The 13,005-nt window shown below is 36.0% G+C and overlaps 1 protein-coding gene across 1 annotated transcript in view; it reads left to right on the top strand.

The window, feature by feature from the left end:
* Window positions 1-13,005, top strand: part of SOX6 (SRY-box transcription factor 6) — a 595,512-nt gene that overhangs the window by 405,634 nt on the left and 176,873 nt on the right. The window contains exons 6-7 of the mRNA XM_032881120.1: window positions 255-427; window positions 3,280-3,348. Of these exons, the coding sequence (XP_032737011.1) occupies window positions 255-427; window positions 3,280-3,348 (242 nt within the window). The remainder of the gene's footprint in view (window positions 1-254; window positions 428-3,279; window positions 3,349-13,005) is intronic.

The raw sequence follows: 13,005 nt of genomic DNA, 5'->3' as shown, positions 1-13,005 counted from the left end.
GTTTTGGTTTAAAGAGCAAGAGGGAAGAGTGAGAATTTTATTGTGACCATACTTTTTCTTGGCAGGGGCGATGACTAACTTGTGTTCATTCCATCCATATTCTGTAGCGTTCCTATACTCACAGTAACCTCCAGTTACTGTCCTGGATCATTAAGTGCCTTCAGGTAGTACCTTTCTGAATCTGCCCTCCCCCTTTCCCCAATTCATTCAGGCTTTTCTCAAACTTGTGAGCTATCTTCTCACTTCCATTTCAGGTACACCCGAGAGCCTGGCAGAAAAAGAACGGCAGCTCTCTACTATGATTACGCAGCTGATCAGTTTACGGGAGCAGCTCCTGGCAGCGCATGACGAACAAAAGAAACTGGCAGCCTCGCAAATTGAGAAACAACGGCAGCAAATGGACCTTGCTCGCCAACAGCAAGAACAGGTGAGCCCTGCAAAAGGAGCTGATGAACTGGAGATGTGGAATGTGCCAAGCTCAGCGAGTAATCACATTGATTGGCTTATTTGTCATAAGCATTCCTAAAAAAAAAAAGAAGGAAAGAAAGGAAGAAGCCTTCTAAAAATAAAATCCAAGGTTTTCAAGAATACTGAGATGGTATGTGAAGGACAAAGAAAGGCACCATAGCAACCGGGCATAACTGAAGTGAGAACATGGTTCCAGAACATTTGGATTTGATTAATTACTTAGGGACTTACTCACGTGGGCATCACACGTATTCCTCATGTTAACCAAGAGTGATTCCAAGCTTAACCAAGAGTGAGTTGCTTCTCTCCAGGCCTTACTCTTCTCATCCAGAAAAGGAGGGTCCTGGTCTAGAAAATCTTTGAGGATCTTTAAGCTTACTGGTCCCATGATATTCTCTGACTATAAAGCTGGGGTAGCCGTAGGTCTCAGTTTTCCCAGAATAGCCCTGGCTAATGCCTGTTTTCCAGAGTGATTATTAATAACCCCCTATTCCACTTGCAAAAGTTGTCCTGGTTTGAATGATAAATTATATAAATTATATGGTCACTCTATTTATAGCATAGGTAAATCATTGAAAACAAATTAGCACATGGCTCCTCCAAGAATTTGATTTCACTGATTTAGATGTGAGAAGGAAGAAGAAAAAGCAAAGTTTAAATATAGATCTTTTAAAAAATATATCACTTTCCCAAATGTTTTTTCTGTCTCACAAGAGTACATTAATCTAACAACAATGATCCTATAGAGTAGTCCCTGATGCTTTAGATCAGACAGACCCAAATTAATGTGCAGTTTTTAGGAATCTGACATTATTACTGGAATTATCTTTTCAGTTAAATGTATTTTATAGGGGTATATAGAGCAATATATGCTCTGTTGATTTTAATGAGTTGTGACGTCTGGTATTTTATATGCTTGAATATTTGCCCACATGTAGGAATATGGACTCAGCCCCTAATGGAAAATAACATAAAGGAACACTGTAAAAAATCAGAAGTTAGAATGTCATTTAGCCATCCAGAGATGACACAGTAATTAACTATTGACACTTGTGAATAAGCTAGCACAAATTAATCTTGACACATTTGCAGACGAGTGATATCTTACAGTGAACACTTTGTAATTATATTTCAAAATGAAAATTAAATGACACTTAAAACTAGGTTGTCATGCTCAATGAAGCGAGCATGTAGCTCAACCGATTGGCAAATAAAATTCAGAATTTGAGCCACATGGTGCTTATGTACCATACTTCACTGTGTCAAAGCCATACGTCTGGATGATAGTAATTGCACTGTGGTGTTTTGGATGCATTTCTATGCAGCACTTTATCATTTAGGAGGGACCATCAGTATTAGATGCCTAGTAGTGTTTCACTGGTTTGCTAAGAGGAAATAAATATTCTGAGGATCCAGCATCTATACCTAGAGTTGCCGAGTTGTCCGTTTCTGATTTGAATGGTGACAAGCAGACTGGGCCTTTCCAATCTGATTAGACACAGTTTCCATTTTGCTTAAGAAGCTTTGAGAAGGCGTGGTCTCATCCCTCAAACTCTAGCCTGTGATAGCAGCAGCTCTATCATGAGTTCCAGTATGAGCCAGTCATCACCAGAAACCACAAAGCAACATCTGGGAGTAGACAGCTATGTTTTGTTATCTTGGGCTGAGTGAAATGTGATTTGGGTGTTTCCCTCTGCTCTGGGCTGAAGCATCAAAAAGACTCAAGAAATATACTGCTGAGGGCTGATCCATATTCATTTCCAATTCCAAGGTTGCCCATTCTAGAATATAGGCTTTTGGAAATAGAAGAAATAGGAAGGAAAAAACCATAACTCTTGCCGTTAGAGCACTACAAAACCAAGTCCTTCTAAGTAGTCTCTGGCCACTTTTCCGACTGGTTTCTTGTGTGGGCAGTGAGTAGGTTGAGCGCGCCCCTCCCCTCCCAACCCCCCGCCCCGTCCCAACCTCGGGGCTCCAGCTTTTGAGGCAGTAGACAGCCTAATGCCTAGCTCATGTTTTATAGTAAATACAATTATGCCGAAGAAGTTGCTTGCTCTTCTGAGGGGCAGACTCAGTCCTCAGCAGGGCTTGCATTAAGTGGCTAATATTTCTTCTAGAGACCAGATGACACGTTCACATGTTGGATTTGATTGTTGGATGAAGGAAGGAAATGTAAAACTTTTATGTGGATCCTGAACTTTAAAATTAACACGTTCCCCTCAAAAGGATAAATATTAAATTTTGTTTTTAAGAAGTGCTTTGTACATGTAACATCCACAACAACAACAAAAAGATTTCTGAATTTTTGCTGCTTTTTTGGCACTCCCTTGACAATATTTGTAAGTTGTATCAGTTCTGGAAATCTTTCCTTCAGAAAAGGTTGCACCAAAGTAGACCGCAAGGAATAGAAAATTCTTTCCCGGCTTTGCTTACAGATTTTACTTTTTACATCCAAATCAAGCTCTTGAGAAAAATGTAGCCAGAGTTTTCCTGTCTTTATTCTCCAAAGATCAGATTTCGACATTCCCACTCTTTCCAGATGACCAGTGCAGATATGGATGAACCGCTCCCAAGTGTCATACAAGGGCACTGTTCACCTACAGAGAAAGATTTAGGGGGTAAGCAGAGAAGTGACACCTGTTTGAAATTTTTCATTTTCTCCAGCTTACTAAGTCTGCCTCTCTCATTTTATAGGAACTCTTTCACACAGAAGTGCAGTAAAGCATTCTTGTCATTCCAAGAGAGATACCTGGGGTAATGGCAAAGGTGCAAGCATTTCATTTGAACTTAACGAAACTTTATTTCTGATAGATTGCAAGACAACAGCAGCAACTTCTGCAGCAGCAGCACAAAATTAATCTCCTGCAGCAACAGATCCAGGTCAGTGTATTTTATTACTCTCGGCTGATGGTACTTAGATACTTTCCTCCTTGCAAATGGAATGAAAATGTGGCAAACGCACCCCTCTCTTGTCAACAGTACCAACAGGGCTGTTACTCAACGATGTACAGTTGTATACATGGATGTAAGAAACATCCATCACGATCACATGGTGGTCTAAGCATTCTTTTCGGATATGAGGCGTACACAGAATAAACCTTATCTCTTTTTCCTGTTGCCATTTGCCCAACCCTCACCCAGTAGAAATCTAAATGGTTTCAAAGGTAGCACACACGTGCTGTTTTTATTGCCATAAACCATTTTCTGTTTTGTATTTTACCATCTAATGGCATCATAGGGAGAAGCTGACGCTTATTTCCTTGTTAGGACTGTCTGATTGGGTCAATTATGAGACAAGTCTTAAAACCTGGGAAGAGATCATAACAATTAATTTGGCTTTTAATAAATATTCACTGCATTTTTGCTGGATGCTGAGGGGAATAGAAAGATCAATGAATAATTATGTGTCTTCAAGGAGCTTATAGTCTAGGAAGGAAGAAAGACTTGTTCCCAAATAATTTTAACACAATTTTAAAAATCCCTTTTTTTGTTGTGGCAGTATGATATGGTACATAGATCATGATTGCAATGGTCTGGGAAGGAATTCTGATTTCTGATGTTCCTTTAGACACTTGATGGTTAATGTAACTAACACCTATCTGAGATAGGTAAGGGAAGAGACCTCCATTTTTTGAAAAGGAACATGGGTATGTGACTTCTAGAAAACCGTAGAATACAGACCTGGTTGTCTGGTGATTAATCCTGAGGAATACTCATTCCAGACTTCTGTCTACCTGCCACAACCTCAGTGCTTTCTCTTGGTTACTGTGGATGTTTTCTAACCTCTGCAATTTGTGTTGCAGCCCAGTTGGGGCGGTATATTGTGAATTATGGCATTCCTTTGCTTGAGTTTAATATTACACCTTCCTGTATGTTTAAAAAAAATCAATCGCGTGAAGTCATAGTTTACTCTTCTACTCTTTCATTGGTGAAAGCCAGTGATTTTAACATAGAGCCTTGCTTCATTTGTTAGTTATACTTGGTGTTCCATTTAAAGTACCCCAGCTTAGTGCTTGAGTAAGTCCCTGGACCTCATTTGGCATTTTGTCCAGTTATCTTTACCCAAAGGTTTTAGCCAGTGTCTTCATTGTTGCTATTTAATCCATTCTGATTCTGTCTTCCCTATGTAAGTGTGTATGTTTCAAAATAAAGAGTCCAAATACAGGAGAGATGGAATGTCTCAGGCATTTTTGACAGTCAGCTTTTACAATTAAATCTTGGGATAATTTCTCATCCTGATATCTATTTTATGACTCATGCTGTGATTCCTAATTAAATAACTGTCCAGGTGTTCCTTGGTTCTGCCCTTATTAGAATTTTCAGTGTGTCTCCTACTGCTAGGGTCAAGATTTTTAGCCTGTGGTTTCCTACATTTTTCTCTAGATTCCTCTCTAAGAACTCAGTAGGTGTTAAATAACCTGATCATTTAGTTCTCTCTCTTTCTCCTATTTTAAAGCAGGAATGAAAGAACTTTCCTGAGATGTTCCCTGATTTATCAGTTACTTATTGTTAATGTTTTTACTCTATCTTTATATTTATTTATTTATTTATTTTGATATATTGTTATATCAAAATATATATTCACTCCTTCGTCCACTGTTGTTTATATGAAGTGGCTGTCTTAATTGATGTTTGCTTTTTGGTACTGAGGATGTCAGATGAATAGCGACCTAATCAGTTCAGGGCAATTTTTATGAAATATTATTAGTATTTACTGATTGCATAGGATTTTATAGTTACAACTTTACTATGTGAAATTGGTGCCTTTTTTCAAGAAACTATAGAGTATGATGTTAAAATATTATTTATTAGAATGTTCAATTTGAGAAGATGGGAAATTGTTTTTTCAAGCTTTTTAATAGAAGTTTAATTGCTTTTAAAACTGTGGATATTATTGTTTAAATTTTTAAAAATTGAAGATAATCAGCACTTGATCTCAGCTGTACAAATAGTAAAATCAGAGAGATTCAAAGTATCAGAGTTGCATTCATTGTAGATATGTAGGAATCTTCATAATAAGAATTCATATTTTAAAAAATAACAGGAAGCAATAACCTGTATTTGTAGTTCATTCTGTCCTGAGCTACTGCGTTATTTCATATCTTTTCAGTGTTTATCTTATCAGTATAGACCATTCAAAGAATTTTTGAAATGCTGAAAAACACTCCTTACACAAAACATATTCATCTCTGACACTTATGAAACAGGTATTTGATATTCAGACTTTTAGTTACTTATTTTTTTTCTGCAAGGGGAATGGGTTAACTGTATTTTCAAATACGGTTTTGACAAGCTATCGTCATGATCAAATTTAGAAGAGATTATTATTGGGCTAATTTTAGTATACTTTTTGAGCAAAATATGAGATTTAAGAGATGCTTCCAACACTTTCTATCATGAAAGACACATTGTTCCTTTTGAAAACAAACCAGAATAAAGAGTAAAAGTAAGGTGAGTGCAAAACCTTCTTCTGAAAGTGAACGTATACAGAGATGATTTGAGCCAAGTTTGACCTTCTTTCTTCTTTTCAAATCTTGAGTGCTAGAACCTGTTAGCTAACATGGTCAGCAAGATTAAGGCATGGCAATTGGCTATGGAGAGCTGCAATTGATTATGGATCAGGGGGTTACATTCAAGATTGCACTCTACTTCTAGTTCAGAATGCCGACATGTGAATTAGTCTTGTTGTTTCAGAATTTTCAAGCTGTAATATAAAGGAAGGGAGGACTGTCTAACCTCTTGTAATAACCACACACCAACACATCTGGGCCTATTATAATCAAAACAAATGAAAACCGGAATGGTTTACAAAGAGTGAAAAGCAGGATTTTTCCTTAGAGGTAGGAAGAGGCATGATGAAGACAGTATTGTAGAAGTCGCATGTCTTTATTATGTGAAATCATTCAAAACTTAAATGTGTAGTTAAAACCCATTTCACTTATATATTTTTCTTCCTTAAATACAATTTTTGACATAATTTTGCCTTAATAAATTCTAACTAAATTTTGAAAGAGGCACTATGTAAGCCATGTTGAGAAAGTAAGATGAATGAGTTTTGTGAACCAATGTTTTTATATTTTTGATGAGTCAATTTTTGCCATTAAAAAATCAGTGTAATAACTTGAAATGATTATTAAAATGTTTTAATATTAACAGATCTTTTAGGAGGCTGTTTCCTTAGTGAATTCAAATCCCTCTGTTTGTGCTTTGGGGAAAATGGTGATTCCTCTAATTTGTTTCCTATTAAGTAATTCCCCTGATATAGAGCCCAGAAAAAGTTAGACATTTTTGATATTTCCTGGACAGAAATAGCAGTTTCATCAAGTCTACGGAAAGCCAAAATAATAGATGATGGAACATGGGTCCCTGGAATTGGGAATGTCGGTTCCTGTGCTTTAATTCCAAAAGACAGGTAACTGCTTTGGTCATATCATCTTCCTTGCTCCCCACCATTGCATTCAAGTATCTTAGCCAGTCTTTTGAAGCATTTTATTTATGTTGACCAGTCAACAAAACTCACTTTTAATCTATTGGACATATCAAAGTATATGTACAGTATTTTAATCAGCTACTAAATAGAAGGCTAATCTAAGAAAAGGAGAAAATACTTTATAAATCCTGCTTTCTTGATCCAACCTCGACTGCCCATGTCATGGTTCTTGAATCTAGAGAAGATAGTCTTCTTTGGTTTCAATAGCACATTACCAGGAACATACTTAATATTGGCATTTTGTTGCTAAAGCTTAATCTTTGGAAGAAGATATCTCAGTGAGAAACTTACTTTTCTAGACATGAACAGTGTTTTCTCCCTGTTCATGTCTCTTCAAACCCCAATCTTAGAGATGTCCAAGTGGCTTATATTGTGTGCTATGCGGGCAGTGTATCATATCACTGATGGAACCACACTGGTCTCCTAACACTGGGCTGGCTGGTTGGGGGATTATTGGGGCATTTGGCTTTCTGGGTCAGATCCAATGATTTAGTGAATTCATCCACACATGCCTTTTTTAGTATAATTGTGAAACTTGAAATTCTTATCTTTTTGTTAATCTTTATGAATTTTAATCTTTGTGATGAATGTACAGTATTCCTTTCTTCATCATTTCATACATGCATTAGATGGCAAACTCCATTAGATGGCAAATGCCATTGCTGCTGCTTTCCACATACTCTATCTCATCTGAAAGCTTTCTACTTTAAATGCTGTATTACAGGCTGCTTATTTACAAGTGCTTTTCTCCTCCCTGAAGCTTCATTTTGCTCTTGAGAGTATACGAGTATTTTTCATACACAGTATTTTCTATTTTGGCTATAATATATTCCTGTGTGCTTTTCATATATTTTGTGTGTCTCTGTGTGTCTGTCATGGGATAGAGCACCATTCGATATGCATTCTTCTTCCTCCTGTCTGCTAACCAGGAGAGAGGCTAATATTATAAAAAAGGAGATGATTGTTCTTAAACCATTAAAGAGAATAATTTGAGACCTACTCTCACCTTATAAGGAGATAAACCTTGCCTTTTTTTTCCTTCAGTATGATTAACTATAGGCATTTCAGGTATCTGCTGAGCAGAATAAGGACTACCTTTTCATGCATAGTAGTTGTCTAAGGATCAGAAATAATTACTTTGTACATTAGCCTTCATGGCCTGTATGACCTGGTTAATTAATTTTTTGCTAGGATAATAATAATAGATATATATTTGAGGATATGCTTCATCATTAAGTATCTAAGTGACCTCTAATTTTAAGAGCTGGACCTTGGCATTTATTGTCTTTTGGAGATGGCTGCAGGAGCTGACACAAGCCTGATGAAAGTCAGGAGCCCTCCAGTCTCACGGAGTCGCTCTGTCATACGTTGTATCTCTGTTAATTGTATTTAACATTGATAAACAAAAGCAATTACAGTGCTCCTGTTTTGGCTCTAGCCAATAGTTCTTTTTTGTGTTATTGATCAGGTAATGAATCTCCTTCCAACAGCCTCTGAACAGGACTAAATAAACCCGCTGGAAGTAATTCGATACCACTATTGGCACTATACATGGATCTGATACTCTCTTGCAATGAAATGAGAGTTATAAACAAAGCTTAGAAGTCGAGGATTAGCCCCCAGCTTCAGCAAGCCCTTAAAATATTTTGTAATTCTATCTTCAATCATGAATTCGCCAGGAAAAACAGACCCTGTCTCCTCTATTTCTCCGCCGTTCGCTGTTTTTAATTGCCCACAGGCAGGCCGTTGTGATCTTCTTTGGAAGTTTAAAACCAAGATAAAAATGCAAATCTAATTATTTCTTTTATGTAATCTAATTAACTTTTTAAGTAATGATAGATGCTCCATAGCTTGCTTCAAACATTTTAATAATGAAGTTTCTGAATTATAAAGAATAGGTAAAGCTGCTATAATTCAGGAAGAGCAAGGGCCTTCCCAGCTAAAAATTTAAATTCTCTGTGGATTAGAAACTCTGATTTAGCCATGCTAGACTGTTAAAGTTGGAGTGGATCTAAAAATAAGAAGTGATACTTGCCCACATTCTATGAGTTACTTACTGTATGGAGTTATTAATCAGCCTTCTATCTGTTTTCTAAATGTGGCCCATAGCAGAGATGGCTCAGCAGACCAGAGCCTGAATCTCAATGCTTTCGAGGCACTGGGGCTTCAGTTACCCTTACCCTCTCTAGGTGACCCTCCCTTGTCTATTTTACCTGCTTATACTTATCTCTGACTCCACTCCCCGGCTCTTTCTCAAACTACTGATACTAAAAATTATGGGAAACCAAAGTCTTTGCTTCTTTCTGGGATTAGTGAAAAAGGGAGAGTACATGACCTCTTCAAAGGCAGGAGGGTATGGAGTGGAATGGGCAGATGACCCAGGTGGTGCCGGCATGTGACATTGCCATTACGTAACACTGAATCAATCCCATGGGGTAAAGGCAGCACTCTTCTGTTTTTTTCTTGACGTCTTTGATTACATTGAGAGCTCAGTTTAATGTTAGTCTTTAATACCTTTCTAGGATGTGCTAATCTCTCTCTGTAGGAAAGACAGAGAGAGAGAGAGTGAAAGAGCATCTTAGTCTCAGAGTCTCTGAAGGCGACAGCATTTAGCTACAGATAAAATGAAATAAAATAAAAATAAAAATAAAACTTTGATTTTCGTACTTACCTGGTTATCTTGTATTTATAACAAGAGATTTTAGGTTTCTATTTGAGGTAGTGCTATTAAGTTTCCTTTTGAAAGAAATGTATTTAAGCAAAAAAAACAAGTCAATTTAAATTAAAACCTTAAGCAAATAACAGTTGAGTACTTGGGTATGGCAAATATTATGAAAATGGTCTTTAATGATAACTTTTGGGAAAGCTCTGAAAAAGTACTACACTAAGAGGTATTAAAAGATCCCCCTTCACACTGCTTCCACTTTAACAGAAGGCTAAACTTGAAACATCATATGGAAGTCCTCATGCTTCTCATTTGCTCATGGGGTGGGGTGAGGGTGGGTGGCTGTTCCTGGTGGACAACAATACTGTGAGTTTATCATTAAGCTATATTTAAAGATAACCCGACGTTATGGGTTTCTTATTATTTTTTTTTACCTCCTTTGGAATTAAAACACTTTTTCTTTTTATGAAGTAAAGGTGATAATGGATGGTATGTGCTTTGTTTCTTTGTTTTCCATTTGGTAAAATAAGACATTCCCATATATATGGGAATGTCATATATATATATCTATATAGATATATATATATCTCCATATATCCCCAGTTTTGTTTTTGTTTTGTTTTTCTTTAGAACTTCTTTAGAACTTTCTCCAGTCCAAATCCTATACTTTATAGAAGAAAACTGAAACTCCAGACTTGTCCAATCTTAAAAAGTTAAATATTGTCTGAGCTATGAGTGGAACCAACTTTCTTGACTCCTAGTCTAATGCTCTTTCCAACATTCCAGGTTGTGTCTCAATTTGCCCTTTTTGTGACTTGAATAAATCTTCATGCACTTCAGTTTTCTAGTTTGTAAAATGTGGATAATAACACCTAACATCTAAAAATCTCATTACATTCTCTTTGTCCTTAAACAGAAAAAAAATTGAAGATTTGCCATTAGAATCAGTTTATATCCCAGAACTACTACAACTGTGGGTATATACCCACAAGGAAAGAGATAAAAAGAACATAATTGGAATCTTCCTATAGTGTAGTATGAAATGTATTCATGGCTGAGTGACTCTTTTGGTGTTTATATATAATCTTCTTAGATAGTTAATTATTTTACTTTCTGGGGGCTTTAAAGTGATATGTCTTTATGATGAGGGTCGGTCACCTTTAATGTTAATACTTTTCTTTACAGCTACCTTCTCCAGCTAACAAATGTGAGCAGTGAGTGACAGCATTTGATGCCAGTGGTTCTCAATCTTGGTTATACCTTGTAATCACTTGGAAGCCTTTTAAAAATACTAATGCCTGGGTTCCATCCCAGAGATTCTGATTTAATTGGTCTGGGGTACAGTCCTAGTAGAAAATGGTTAAAAACTCTCTAGAGTTACTAGAGGACAATCAAGGCTGAGAAATACTGCTTTAGATGGTGTAATACAGACTTAATGATTAAATGTGAACTCTAAGTTGTCTGGGCCATCTATCTATTTACCTGTCTAACATCTGTGTATCTATATTTATATCAGTAGCTATCTATATCTACATAAATAGAGGGTTGGACATGGATTAAACAAATAATTCTTTAGCAGCTGAAATATATTTTTGACTTTGGTCACAACTGTTTTACTTAAAAGCTAGAAATCTTATGAAGGATCATGGTTTAAACAACCTAAATAAGTTTAGTTAATTGTTCTAATAACTTGATTTTTATTTATATATAGGTATACTGGCAAAACAAGAATGTGTTGAGATCAGAATATTTTTTTCCTTTGGGAGGTGGTATTTAAAATAAAAATGAAGGATAGCATTTCATAATAATATAAAAACTTTTAGAAAATTATCAGTTACTACTTAAACAAAATGACCCAGGAAACCAATCCATTATTTATTTTTATATGTGTTTTTTCAAAAAAATTCTCTACAAAATTCACCACATCTTGATATACTTGTGGAATGTACAAACCTGAATGCACCTTTAAGCTAGATTTGTACATATAAGTAGAAAGTATAGAGAATGCGATGCATTATTTCAGAGGGTTTGCAATTTAAAATTGTTAGGGAACTAGCACAGGTATTGATTAAATAAATCCAGATTTAAATTCCAGTTCTACTACTAATTAGGTCAGTGATCTGTTTTGCTGCTTACTAGGTATGAGACAAGTTTCTTAATGCCTCTGAGTCTACATTTTAATAGTAATAGATGGATAATAATAGTACCTTACTAGTTGTGAGATTAGAGAGCCTCATATAAAGCCTCTAGTATGTGCTCAATGCATAGTATCTATCAGTATTTTTATTGTTGCTGTTTTTTACCAAGTATCATTTCAGAGTACCTTATAGAGAAGAATATATCTATCTATCTATCTATCTAGTATCTGTGTTTATAAGTATGTTTGTATCTATATACATATGCATATTTAAAACCCACAAATTAGCGATGTGAATATAGGGTAATCAACGTCGATGCGCTTAAATCTATTATGACCATGATAATCTAAAGGAAAAGAAAGAGCAATAGTTTTCTCTGGCTGCCAAATGAGGGCTGTTTCAATTGTCAGTGAGAGGAGAGTAAGTTTATCAGGCACTCAGAAGTAGTTGGCCAAGAATTAGGGCTACCTGGAGATTGTCTAAAAGAGAGCACGGCATTTTATTCTGGAAAACAAGGTCAAATTCTCACCTTTTACAACAAAATGGGCTTTCCTATTAGATCAATAGTGCTTGCGAAGTTAGAGGGACAGTAAACGAACCTTTCCAATTTATTTTATAGCTTAAAAAAAAACACAGATGAAGTTACGTGATGTAGCAGCACAAAATGCAAAAGTCTTTCTTGTTTAAAATAAAGTTGTTCATATAAATCTTGTGTATGCCATCTCCTGTAAGTCAAGCATTTGCCCAGCTTTTGTGAATTATGTCTATACTTAGAATTTAAGAAGTTAAACAGTATGCATACCAGACTTGAGAGATGGGAAATAAAAATTGATATACTGTGTGACTCTTGATATAGCACAGGGAAATATCTTTTAAATTCTGAAGGGATGTACTGACATAACCATTTTTAATTCACATAAGGTAACTCCCACTCAAAGTTATTAATGTTAGAGTCAGATAGTTCTACTTGTTCAAAATAAAAGAAAATAAATGATGCAAAAGGGATCAGGGTCTCACTGTGAGATGCTGGATTCATTTTATCTAACATCTGATCCATTAAGAAAATGTTGAAGTTGTAACATTAAACAATGAAAGTCAAGGAATTCACGGATCAGAAGACAGGATCAAGTCCATCCTCAGTCAGGGCATAGTCAGGACTTTTGTTGAACATACATTTCGGTAAAAGATTTGAATTTTCTACAGTGGCTGAAATTAGTGCAGATGGAAAGGGCTGTCAGCTGGGT

Source organism: Lontra canadensis, unplaced genomic scaffold, assembly GCF_010015895.1.
Source record: "Lontra canadensis isolate GAN:19392208 unplaced genomic scaffold, GSC_riverotter_1.0 scaffold74, whole genome shotgun sequence".
NCBI lineage: Eukaryota > Metazoa > Chordata > Mammalia > Carnivora > Mustelidae > Lontra > Lontra canadensis.
The sequence above is the reverse complement of the archived record's forward strand: the minus strand, read 5'-3'. Positions and strand labels throughout refer to the sequence as shown.